The 13,189-nt window shown below is 41.8% G+C and overlaps 1 protein-coding gene across 1 annotated transcript; it reads right to left on the bottom strand.

Annotated features, from left to right (window-relative positions):
* Positions 1 to 836: 836 nt before the first annotated feature.
* Positions 837 to 1,970, bottom strand: pou3f1 (POU class 3 homeobox 1). The gene has a single exon (XM_070898488.1). The coding sequence runs from the start codon at positions 1,968 to 1,970 to the stop codon at positions 837 to 839; it is 1,134 nt and encodes a 377-aa protein (XP_070754589.1).
* Positions 1,971 to 13,189: the final 11,219 nt, after the last annotated feature.

The raw sequence follows: 13,189 nt of genomic DNA, 5'->3' as shown, positions 1-13,189 counted from the left end.
GTCTAATTTTATTATTTAAAAAAAACGACAATGACAAGAAAGTGTATACTTGATTTCAAACTTCAATCTTATTGACTTCATTCTTCAGTTTTCAACAACATACAGATTTACCTCACCTCAGCATTTTGGTAAAGGTCTCGCAAGTATATATAATATAGTTAAAATCAGGATTTCTTTTTAAACAGCAACCGATGTTTGTAAAACATTGATTTATCTGCGATGCCAGACCATTTTCCCAATGAATCGATTTGGATTTTTATTTAAATTCGCAGAAATAAGAGTCAAAACAACCGATCTGCCGGCGCCAATAACTTACAAGACACATCCTCTGAGGGCGAACTATATATAAATAAATCTTTTATAAAATTCGTGGCAAATCTGTTCGAGATAATAAATACAAGTTTTTCCCACCAGCAGACTCCCTTATTTAACAAATCAGCGGCTGGAGACGGACAATTCGATGGCCGCCTGACTTTTTGTTTAAACTCAACTCATTCTTACCCTTTTAGAGAAGCTGCTGTTTAAGGATCCCCCGAAACAATTCAGCAAAGAAAACGATATTTTTTTGTTACAACTTTTGCAAATTATCCGTGTAATTTAGTTACGAAAGAAAAATCTTTGTTCTACAGCAGGGGGGAATGACCATTTGATTTACCACAATAAATGCATGAAATGTGTGTTCTCCCTCTCTCCTAGATATGAGTACAGTCCTGTGCTGAATAAGCAATTTCTGCAGCACTGGCTAGATCCCTTTTCAGTTTCTTTTTTGCTTTGTAAAATCCAGTTTTTTTTTAGTCTTTTTTTCTTGGTGGGGAGTGGGTGTGTGTGTGAAACAGTCATTGCACAGGGGTCTGCAGTGTGTGGTGAAGCGGCGGAGTGTCCCTTTGTGAATATACATCCTCCATGCCTGGGTGGCCCGGGATTCCGGCGGGGGTCATTCGCTTTTCTTTTTGTCTTCTGTTACAAAACCACACTCTGACCACTTCTTTTTCTAACTGCAGACTGTCAGCCAAGCTGGTGATCTCATGAGCTGAGGGCTTGGGGCACTTTAAGAAGTGGTTCTCCAAAGCTCCCTTCACTCCAATCTCAATCGACGTCCTCTTCTTCCTCTTCCTCCCCTGGGCAGCGATCTTGTCTATGCTGGTGGGGCTCCCTGAAGTAGAGTCAGTCTCCTCCAGCCATTTGTTCAAGAGAGGCTTCAGTTTGCACATGTTTTTGAAGCTGAGCTGCAAGGCTTCAAACCTGCAGATGGTGGTCTGGGAGAAGACGTTGCCGTACAGAGTGCCCAGAGCCAAGCCAACGTCCGCCTGGGTGAACCCCAGCTTGATCCGCCTTTGTTTGAACTGCTTTGCAAAGTGCTCCAGGTCATCTGAAGTAGGCGCATCTTCGTCCGAGTGGTCCTGGTGATGCTGCGGAGGATGCTCTTGGTGGTTGTCATGGCCACCTGGATCTTCATGGAGAGCATCCGTCATCCCATGGTGTAGGGATTGGTTCTGCGGGCTCAACATGTTGTTGAGGCTGGTGAATCCTGGCTGCGAGTAGATGAGGGGCTGGTGCCCATTGGACGAAGGTGGCATGCCCGGGATGTGATGTCCCGCCGTCGGCCCCCATGCGCCGCCAGGATGGTTGGCATGAGTCTGTTGATGGACCATATGATGTGACCGGTGATGAAGGCTGTTCCCCAGGTCATCCCTGGCTGTTTGCACGTTGGCCTTCCCGGGGTCTTGCTGTCCGAGGTGAGAAGCAGTGACCCAAGGTGCCCCGTCAGTGACAGAAGACAACCACTGGTGGCTGTGAGTGATGGGGTGCCCATTGCTGGTCAGTCCATGCAAGTAGTCATTTTGCACCATTTTCTGGACTTCTCGATAGGTAGTTCCTGGATGCATCCTATCAGAGTCCGGATGCACCAAAGAGTTAGAATGGAGCGAGTTATTCCTCGGAATGTAATGAGCCGAAGCTGTGGTGGCCATGACTCGCACTTCCAAACTGCTCAGGTTCCAGCTACTTTGCACAGCTTTAGCAGAGCCAAGCCTGGAGCAGCGGGAGGGGGAGGCGGGAATCGCGCAACACGCCCGTCTGCCCAATTGGCTCAAACCTTCTGACTGACAGCAAGCTTGCTGGCTGCTTCGCTGCTGATTGGCGGCCGGCCTTTCTTGTCAGCAGGCAGCCCCCTTCTCATTGGCCGGCGGGCGCCCCCATCAGCAGCCAGCCCTGATTCGCTCATCGCTGGTGATTGGCACCAATTCAGTCCAACGCGGAGCGGCCGCTCACTGATCATTTTCGGCTTCAGATCCCATCCGCTGGCACTCGATTCCGGACGCGATTGGTTACTGTTTTCTCGTTTGTGCAATTTCAGTTGACCACGTGGGGGACAGAAACTAACCTCACAGTGATCTTCATTTAACAAAAAAAAAGTAACAATCAAAAAGAGTGCGGAAATGGCTGGGAAATGCACAAAGATAATACAAATGGTCTCAGCTGAAGATAGCCCGCGTTTGTTTTCGCCTTCTCCAGCAAGTGTTCTCAGCAGGAGAGGCTCGGCTGCAAATTGTTCACACCCACCTTTGATCTGATATTGTTCTGTGCTTTGTTTGTATGTACGGAGCCGATTAATGTTATTGGATTGTAGAGAGAAAAAAACCCTGCCGACTCTTATAGCGAACCCGAGACCTCTTATAGTCACTTCCATCACCAGCCTTTTCAGCAAGCCATTCAACCCAAGTTAGATTTGCGACGAAATATTGGCAGAACTTTCACACTATAATAAAAAAAACGTAGCCTTTTAATACAGCTACCGATCACAAATTGGGGGGTGGGGGGCACAGAGATGAATTTTCCCAATGCTAATTATATATCTGAATGTTTATCAGAAATAGAATAAACCAGGATCAGTAGGTCCTGTATAAAACGCAGTGTTACATCTATCATAAGAAGACCAACAAAGACGGATTATGAAAAAAGTGACTTATTTGTTCTTGGACATGTATAATGATCGGAATTGAGATAATTAAATCTGGGTTAATGCTGGAACAATACATCTCGATAAATGAAGGTGAAGTTTCTAATTTGTTTATTTTTTTAATAGTTAATACTTATTTCTCCCCAAGCCCACGGGGATTCATTTCCATCTTTACAGTCCTGTTTGATTATTTTTCTCTTCACGTCTTTTTTTTGCCCCGCAGCAAATTACCAATGCTATGAATTGCAGAACAGCATTCCTTGCAGGTCTCCCTGCTGCAGGGGAAGCCTCTTATAAACACAAGCACGTCCTTTAATGTTAATTTAGGGCATTTTAATGTTAGATCGTACTATGCAAGGCACCATAACTCTAGACCCACATACACGTTTTACATCGGCCCTTAATTCCCATTAGTCCCGCAAATCTCAACGTGGATGTATCTATGCCTCTTATTTTGTGCGTTTCTTTCGTTTGCAAGTTCTGATCACAGGATGGACTCTCATTACGATGCAGAGCGCTTGGGGAAGATGGTAAGTTTGCACACTTCACAGGCTGCAATTTGATTGACACTTATTAAGAAATAATAGTTCCAGTCGCCTTAAAACTCCGAGCAAGTTTTTTTTTAACTGGAGGCTGATGTCTTGTCAAGTTTTGAATTAGAAATATGTAGATGTCCTATTTTGCAAACGCTGCACTGTTTTCTAAAAAAACAGTTCTGTTGTGTGAAATACATTTGAATAATTTTGTATGACTGTATGGTTGCGATTGTCTGTCTGCAGGCTCTCTCTCTGGTATTGCCGTGTCTATCTGGCCCCCATCCATATCTTTTTGTTCGCATCAATTAATGTGACTTGCACTCATTTACAGTTCACAGAAAAGTCTGATTTACTCTAGCTGTGACAATTGGGGTTAGCGGTACCCATGTGCCGTTATGACAGTTTTTAAAAACCCAGATTGATCGCATGAATGGGGAGTGGAAGTTTCACTTCTGCCAGGTGAATGATCAAATAATGGTCCACATCCACACATTAAAATGAATCATTTGAGAAGTTCAGTCTGCACCATTTTTGACCTTTGCCAGTGTCCCGTTGCTCACTTGTAATTGTAATTCAGGGGGTCTGTGACACGTGTTACTGCCCGACTGTCAGTCATGGGACAGTCCTGGACCCCGGAAATAGCAAACAAAAAACATTAATTGTTGGTGATGCTCCTGGAACTAAACTAAACTCGCTAGTACAATGTCCCTACACATCGGGTGAGAGCACCCCCTTAGATCCACGAGCAGCAACTACTTAGTAGGAGCTTGAGTGAGCTGCTCGGGCGTGCAATAGGAAAAGGAAATGACTTACATTTATATAGCGCCTTTCACGCCAGGACGCCCCAAAGCGCTTCGCAGCCAATGAAGTGCTTTTGAAGTGTAGTCACTGTTGTAATGTAGGAATGTTAGTGCAACGGGATCATATTGTTATCAGGTGCAGTCTATTTTGTTCTTCGACTGATATATATAACACATCCCAGGAAGTTGATAACTTTCTGCAGCTTCGAAGGTTGAAACTTCATCTCCAGGTTCTGAAAGCAACAGTCCTCACAGAATGTCGCACTTCACTGTGTGGAACATTTTGAGGCGTTTCGTTCTGATGAGACACTACATAGATACAAAACACATAAGTTCATAGTGTTTCTCTGTAAACCTGATGTCACTAACTTTGTAGTCAACGAGTGTCGCTTTGGATTCTGTCCATCCCTCTTTCTAGCCCATGACCACATGCTGACATGAAGCTGGTGGATATAGGACTCTGCGGCGGAGAGAAGACATTGGATCAAAAATTCCTCTTTGAATGAAAAGCAGGAGGCCGCCCGTTTTAATTGGTAATTAGCAACCTGCTAACACAGGAATCAAATTCTCAGGAATCATGCATTTTGCAGCCATCCATTACCACGATTTCATTAGTGGGTTGTTCATTACAGCGAAGAACAGCTATTTCCCCTTTTGCATTATTTCACCACGGAATTTCACCTCAACAAAAATGGCCAACACGTGTGCAAGGGAAACGAGCAAAGCCTCATCTTAGGACTCAAGACGAATCATCTAAACCATTCAAGCTTATCAGTCAAGGCTTAAGATGTTATCTGAATCCACCATTAAACTACCTTGTAACCATGCCTTGGTATCTATTACTCCCTCGCTCCTATAGACAGATTGTCTCTACATATTCTTATAATTAGTGTTCATTTTTGATTGTTTTTATAGTAATTGTTGCAATCAGGTTTGAATGCATTCGTGACACTGTTGGTACAAAACCACCCAGAAATGAATAAAATCAACCTCTAAACTTAAAATAATAAATTATTAAAATAGAAAACAAATACCAGGACATGATCTGAGCCTGTTATGCAGATCGGGGTGGAATGGACATTGTAATTTTAAATTGCCCAAGCCTCATTTATGACCTTTATTCCAGTATCTAAACCCTTGAGCAGATTACTACTTTGTAATCGCTTATTGCTTTCTGTTGTTCCACCTACGGCAATGTGTCACCTTAGCATATTCAGGTTCTTTGGAACTGATGGTGCCCACAATGGCTGGCAGGTATTACTCCCGCTGATAACACATTTCATATCAAGTAGGCAAACTCCACAGCCTTCGCTGGTGCCCAGGAGGACCTCACTCTTCATGAGTCCTGATCGTGGAGGACAGAGCCCTAACAATGTAGACCTCTTTTGGCTCTTTAAAGGGGATTGGTGGCACACAGCTGCAGTAAAAAGGGATAGGGCTCAGGCAAAAGTGTTAGATCTTCTCTTGATTGCCACTGTCTGCAGGGCTAGCATAGCATAAAATAGCTTCAGTAAGAAAGGTTAATTGATACCTGTTTAACAACAACAACTTGAATTTATATAGCACCATTAACACAGTAAAATGTCCCAAGGCACTTCATAGGAGCGTTATAAGACAAAAATTTGACACTGAGCCACATAAGAAGAAATTACGGCAGATGACCAAAAGCTTGGTCAAAGAGATAGGTTTTAAGGAGCATCTTAAAGGTAGAGAAGTTTAGGGAGGGAGTTCCAGAGCTTGGGGCTGAGGCAGCTGAAGGCACGGCCACCGATGTTTGAGCGATTATAATCAGGGATGCTCAAGAGGGCAAATTTTAGGAGCGCAGATATCTCGGGGAATGATAATATAATTTGCAATATTATACCATTCATACAATGCTCTACACATCTTTATAATATATGAATTATATTAGAAATTAAGCTGCATAATGGGCTGATTATCTGGTTATTTTAAAATTCCCTTTTCTGAGGCACTTACCTAAGACTCTTCTACTGGGAGAGTTTGGTATTCAAATTACACTCCCAGCTGGAGTTTGCACTTGGTCTTTTCCTGGAGTGAGTTTACCAGTGCCTGCTGAATTATATGAGGTATGGAATGATGACTGTATTTCAGCATTGCTGCTACTAAGGATGACTAAGAAGGATCATATATATTATCAGTAGAAATGCCCACACATATTGTGTCATGTCTTGAATAAAGTGTTATGGATGTGAAGAGTAAATAAGGAGGAGGTGGAAGTGGATATAAAGGCACATCAAATTCATAGTAGAACCAATTTCATGAGCAGCTAAAATAATTCCGTTTCAATCTGTATGGTCAAGGTAAAATAAATATGCCACAGGTGCATTTTTGATCCATTGAATCTTAAAAAAAACGATCTTATCGGAATCCAGAGCTGCTGACCATGGTATATAACACTGATTAATGTAAAGTTCTGGCTTTATTCCTTGTGTAACTGGTCAGGTTCATGGTCTAAAAGTCATAAACTCACAGTGAGCAGCAAAAGGCTCCTCTGTCATGCCAATAAGCTGCTGCTTTGTAAGCAGTGGGGTTTTATTTAACACAAAGTTCTGATTTTCTCCCCATACAAATTAGGCATAGTATTTTTTGAAGTACAGGTCTGTGCATACTGCTCCCCTCTGGTACCTTGCTTAAGTGACCATTATACATGTGTGAGCTGTAACAGGAGTGTAGCTGAGCTCTTTTTTAAATTAAGAACTAGTTGCTTTATTAACAAGGGTTTCACAATCACACTATACATTACCAGTTCATCCACTAGGCTCACAACTGCATACATCATTGTGCATGACCTAGACCCAACTGATTGGGGTTTTATTGAGTCTTGTGCACATCACATGACTGGCTAATCCACTCACAATGCAACAGCTCTACAACTATCTTTGGTATAACTTTAAATCAAGTGCCCCCTTTTTTAAGGGCACTAAAACCCACAAATTAACAATTAAACATTAAAGGGCACCTTATCAAATCAAATTAAAATTCTGTTCTCTGTTGAAACAATGCACTCCAGTCCCTCCAGTGCCCACCTCTTGGAGAAGGCCGCGAGCGTACTTGTGGACACCACGTGCTCTGTCTCCAGGGACATCCTGGCATGAACATAGTCGTGGAAAAGAGGCAGGCAGTTGGACTGAACAAGCCCCTCAACCACCCGCTGCCTGGACTGGTTAATGGCCACCTTGGCCATGCCCAGGAGCAGTAGAGGGCTCTTGAACCATGGTACCCATCACAGCTGAGTCCAATTCTGTCCTCAACTGACATCCTCTTGCCATTACCCACAGCCTAGATTAGCTAACTGCACAAACTAGGGAGCAAACTAAGATCCTCCCGGTCTGTAGTGGTCATCTACTCACTGGCCAAACTCACTGAGCCACTGGGAAACTAGCAATGGAATTTGAAAGACTGACACCATTTGGTGAATTTCTCAGGCGTGCAAAGGGAAAGTATATTTGTTTCTGTCCATCAGAATTTGTTTCTGACTGTGTCTCACCATAATTGTCCCAAAGGGCTATGCTTTTTATGTCTCGTTGCCTGGGAGCCTTGATAGCTGGAGTACACAGTGCAAAAAAAAAACAGAATTGGTGTTCATTTTAGTTGAATTAGAATGTTCAAAATTAAGAATGCATTGTTGCAGATGCAGTCTTGCAGACATAACAACAAACCTAGTACCTTTGTTCCCCCTACTGATTTAAAATAAAAATCAATAAAATAATAATTACCCTCATGGCAGGAGTGCCTAGTTCTGCTCATTGTATTAATCAATTTTATCCAATAACATTTATAAGGAAATGGCCAGATTTTTGAGAAGTATTTAAAGGACATTCTTTAATCACACTTTGCATGGAAAAACATATACTATAAATAAAAAGCCTTTATTCCCTGTTGAAAATGGGTTGAACTGATTGCTAATTTTCCTTTGAAAAAAAAAGTAAAAGTGCATTTCGGCCCTTTTTGAGAAACAACAATTATTTCCTTATTGGTTTGGGTTATAAAGCCGCCTCTAGTTTGCTGCAGGGTTCAGCCAAAGTGTTGAGGTAAGGCTGCCACAGTCCTGCCACTGTCGTCGACTCCAGTCTCACCCAGCACCAATGTGCCATGGTGCTCTGATCACTGTAGAACTGAAGCTACGACTGCTGCTGTCCACGAACCACTGCAGGTTTTCCCGACTGCCAACATTTTAGATGTGCTTCCAAAGAAAGAAAGGGATAAGAGCGTCTATTACCGCTGGCTAAATCCTCGAGATACCGAGATTTGTTTCGAAACCAACCTAAGATCAGAGAATTGGTCATCTGATGGCGGAACTTATGGAACTGGCCAGAAATTGACAAAGGAAGAGGTTAGAACAGGCCATGTTAAGATCTGTTTATTTCTAAATTTTAACAGAAAGCAAAGCAGGCTCAGAGCAGGCAATTATTGTTTTCAGATGTAATGTTGGGCATGGCTGTTAGAGATGGACGATTTATTTAAATAATCACTTCATTTCCCTGAGAATGCCTTACTAGCTAAAAAAAAAGTTTAGATTTTCTATAAATAATGAATGTATGGAATAATTCATGAACAGCAACTTCTAACTTGTGTGTAAGTAGAAACAAATTATTATTGTTGGATAATCCTGATAACACTCCATTTCAGTTAAAGTATATCAAATAATTTTTATTACTTACTATATTCAAAATGATAAAGTATGGCTGATAATTTGAATAGCTTAATGGTTATCTTATCACTTTGGAAATATGTTTTTGCTGCAGTTTTATAATTTCACCGAAGCTGCATTATTTATGATTTTCCTAATTGCAAAACATCAAAAGCTGGTGTTTTACTTTCAATTGAAGCAGACGGAAATGCAAGGCCTGTTGTGGTCTAAGGACAAGCAGTAAGTTTGTTAAAAGTGTCCAGATGCTGGATGAGGAAGAATATGCCCTTGTCTGGGTGAGGTGCGTTTTTGCCAGGATGCTGATGGTTACCATGGAGAGGGAGATGAAGGGATCACAGAGCTCACATTGAAGGGAGCCTAACCTCAGGGAAAAAAAGCCTCTGTGTAACTGGAAAAAAAAGAGAGCCAACATCAAAGTCTAGGCTTTGCATTGAGCTGCATTATGGAATGTAATCATTCTGGTCAAACTTTATGAAGGGCACCATTTTTTAGTCTTTCTTTAAAAAAAATCAGCTTGAAGCATCAACTTTAAAAATATATCTTGATTTTTTCCCCCCCCATTAAACATTGCACTTTTACTGATTGAAATGTTCTGTAATATTTGGAAATCACAGTGCAGGTACTATAAGAGATCAATTATGATTTGCTCTTTAGGAAACCAGAACTTTACTGTAAAGCACGATGAAGCTGTAGGGAATATGAACAGGGTGTGGTCGGAGAGTTTTTGGCATGGGTACAGAGGGCTATTACACTCTTCAGTGTCATTTTCGCAATTCAAGTTTTCCATTTGAACAGTTGTTCAGGACCAATTTGTGAACTATTATTAAAAACGTTCAGGGCAGACACCCATGTATCTTCCCAATGCAGTATAATTTTCATATACATTATATAGTTCATTTCTTAGTAATTTACACACAAGTAAATGTTATGTTATGGTATCAGTCAGGTGATGCCAGAGATCATCTTCATCTTTATTACCTTCTGATTGTGTCTCCACCATACCCGGTCCACTTATTGCACAACAGGAAGAAAAGGCAGAAATGAGCATTGTTTTCCGTTCTTAAAAATTAACTCTACACTTTACTGTAAAGAGTAGAAAAAAGTGATGGCGAATCTAAAACTGTAGTTCAATCTCGGGTTCTGCTGACATCCATGAAACACAAGATTTGCTCACGATGATTCATGACGTCATCACAACCGTTCAGTGGAATTACCGCCTCATACAGCTCACTGACAGCCATTTATTATCCTGTGTTTGCAAGGGGCATTTGGGGTCACTGCCACGTCGGCTGCCGGAAGCGGCCCGTGTGAATCAGTAAAAGTGCACACACATTGCACTGCTCCTAATGTGGCTACGGTCCATTAAAATGTTTGCATTATGTGCTATGGGTGCTTTAGTAAATGTTATATTTTATGCCAGCTCAACACAGTAAAATACCTTTAGAAACAGCAGACCACTCGCGTATGTCTTATATGTGGATGAGAACTGTCAGTGTGAGAAATACGTGGATATCTTTTGTGTATTTAAGCACAGCAAGTTTCCTTTTAAATTCGTGCCTACAGCAACTACACCGCGGTATCAATTTGCCATTTGTTATTACTATTTAGCATTTACTCTCAATTTTTCACTTAAGGGTGACCACCTTAGCATGACTAACTGGAAACATACTCTTGTTTTTGATTTTAAGGCCTAAGAATGCACCCCATTTATGGAAGTATGTAAACAAAGGGTGCTGGAGCTCTATTTGCATAGTGCAAAGGCATTACTCACTCAGGCATTCTGCACCCACTCAAGAGTGAGAACAGTAACAAAGGGACTCCTCCACAAACAATATCTGCACAACAACAATGAATTCTTATAATGCCATTTAAGAACCCAAATTCACCCAATCTGTATAATTCGAGTGAGACAGTATTCTTTTTGTCATCGAAATAGGATCCTTTTAATTACAAAAAAAAATCAAAATTCTAGCTCTATGTCTGTTTCCTTACCAAATACATCATGCATTAATATACAGCCTAATTCATCGCTGAAAGTTTGTGAACTTGGCTGGGCTCCTCCATGCCTGGCATGACAGGAGATAAGGTATAAGTTGTGCAGTATAAGGTAAGGTATAAATTGTAGAGCATTATTTTTGCCCTATCCTTCCCCTTCCCCCTTCTATAGAGTGGCTTGCAGCTATGTATGCTCTGAAATTTGAGGACATTTACCCGGCTGAGGCAAGGACAAACATCCCAACATTCAAAGTTCCATTTCAGGGCCAGATCTGTCATTTCTACTGGCACCACTATGAGAAATGCTGTTCCTAAAGTATGTTTGCTTTTCTGAATATTTCCCTTTTGAGGTTAGCCTGAATCAGAGACAAAATGTTGTTTTTGTACAGAAGCTGTGTGTTTTTTTAACCTTTTACATCAGCAAGCATAGATAAAACGCAACCGGTTCTGGTTGGGATTTCTGCAGAGGAGCTGTAGGGTTGACTAGCCTTTGGAGCTGCACTTGTACCTTTTGGCAGGGGACCAACCAGGTGTCAAACCTACGATGTAGACTGAAAATAAAATAAGATTTGTCTGTATTTTTGGAACTGTTGGTAAATTAACATAAAGATTATGGCCCGGAATCTGCAGCGAAGCGAGGGTGTCCGCCACTGGCCCTGGAAGTGCGCTTCGCACAAGTGCTGCAATACAGAGGGACCTGGGGGTCCTTGTGCATGAAACACAAAAAGTTAATATGCAGGTACAGCAAGTAATCAGGAAGGCAAATGGAATGTTGGCCTTTATTGCAAGGGGAATAGAGTATAAAAGCAGATAAGTCCTGCTACAACTGTACAGGGTTTTGGTGAGGCCACACCTAGAGTACTGTGTACAGTTTTGGTGTCCGCATTTAAGGAAGGATATACTTGCATTGGAGGCTGTTCAGAGAAGGTTCACTAGGTTAATTCCGGAGATGATGGGTGTTGACTTATGAGGATAGGTTGAGTAGGTTGCGACTATACACATTGGAGTTCAGAAGAATGAGAGGTGATCTTATTGAAACATATAAGATAATGAGGGAGCTTGACAAGGTGGATGCAGAGAGGATATTTCCATTCATAGGGGCAACTAAAACTAGGGGACATAGTCTCAGAATAAGGGGACGCCAATTTAAAACTGAGATGAGGAGGAATTTCTTCTCTCAAAGGGTTGAAAATCTATGGAATTCTCTGCCCCAGAGAGCTGTGGAGGCTGGGTCATTGAATATATTTAAGGCGGAGATAGACAAATTTTTGAGTGATAAGGGAATAAAGGGTTATGGGGAGCGGGCAGGGAAGTGGAGCTCAGTCCATGATCAGATCAGCCATGATCTTATTGAATGGCGGAGCAGGCTCGAGAGGCCAAATGGCCTACTCCTGCTCCTATTTCTTATGTTTTCATGTAAGAGTCTCGTGTCAAAAACTTTGGGTTTTCTGACCTTGAATTCAAATCAATAGAAGTTAGTGGGGATTCCCTTGTGTGAACTGCTATGATGTTAACAGGCTGTCTAAGCAACCAAACAAAACGCAGAATTCTCACAGACAACGAACAAGGAAGTGAGTGTGCTCATAAAATTTGAACTTTTAAAAAATGTTAGAGGGAGTAAAACAAAAAGTGGGGCTGTCACATGGGGAAAAGACAAACCCTGAAATAAAGATGGACAAACTTTGGTCAGTTTTAATGAGTTGGTCGGGGCAGGGCGTGGCACAGCACAGCCTAGCCTGTGTCGGAGCTGTGAATGACTGACCGCAACTTGGGATTTCCGCATGCGCCTGTTCGGTCAGTTTCAAAGGCAAAATCACGGCGAATGCTGCCAGTTTGCTGTCACTCGACCACAAATTCCGGACCAATATTATTGAAGATCTTTTTCAGTGATCAATGCTATTGTTTCATTATTTTAACCTATGACCTAAACCAAGTTGGTTGCAACCAAGAATCTGCGGCCTAGGGAGGTCTGCACTTTCTTATTAAATTATTCTCAAGAGAACTCCATCTCCACATTTAGACTCAACAAAGGTAGACCCCCTTGACCTACGCAGATCAACACATACGAGGGTTATGTCAACTGAAGTCCTTTCAAAGAACATGAATGATTACTAAAGAAGTAAAATAAACCTTCAACTTTAACCCTGTAGGATTTCCATCTTCTGGATAAGATTGTAAAAAGACCTCTGGAAATGGTCCCTTAAATTTCCCATCATCATTTTTTGAT

Source organism: Pristiophorus japonicus, chromosome 14 (assembly GCF_044704955.1).
Source record: "Pristiophorus japonicus isolate sPriJap1 chromosome 14, sPriJap1.hap1, whole genome shotgun sequence".
Taxonomy (NCBI): Eukaryota; Metazoa; Chordata; class Chondrichthyes; family Pristiophoridae; genus Pristiophorus; species Pristiophorus japonicus.
Note: the sequence above shows the minus strand (reverse complement) of the source record. Positions and strands in the feature narration are given on the sequence as shown.

What these genes read in the sequence shown, in the direction of transcription:
- pou3f1 (XM_070898488.1), bottom strand. Translation starts at nt 1,970, where the DNA reads ATGGCCACCACAGCTTCGGCTCATTACATTCCGAGGAATAACTCGCTC.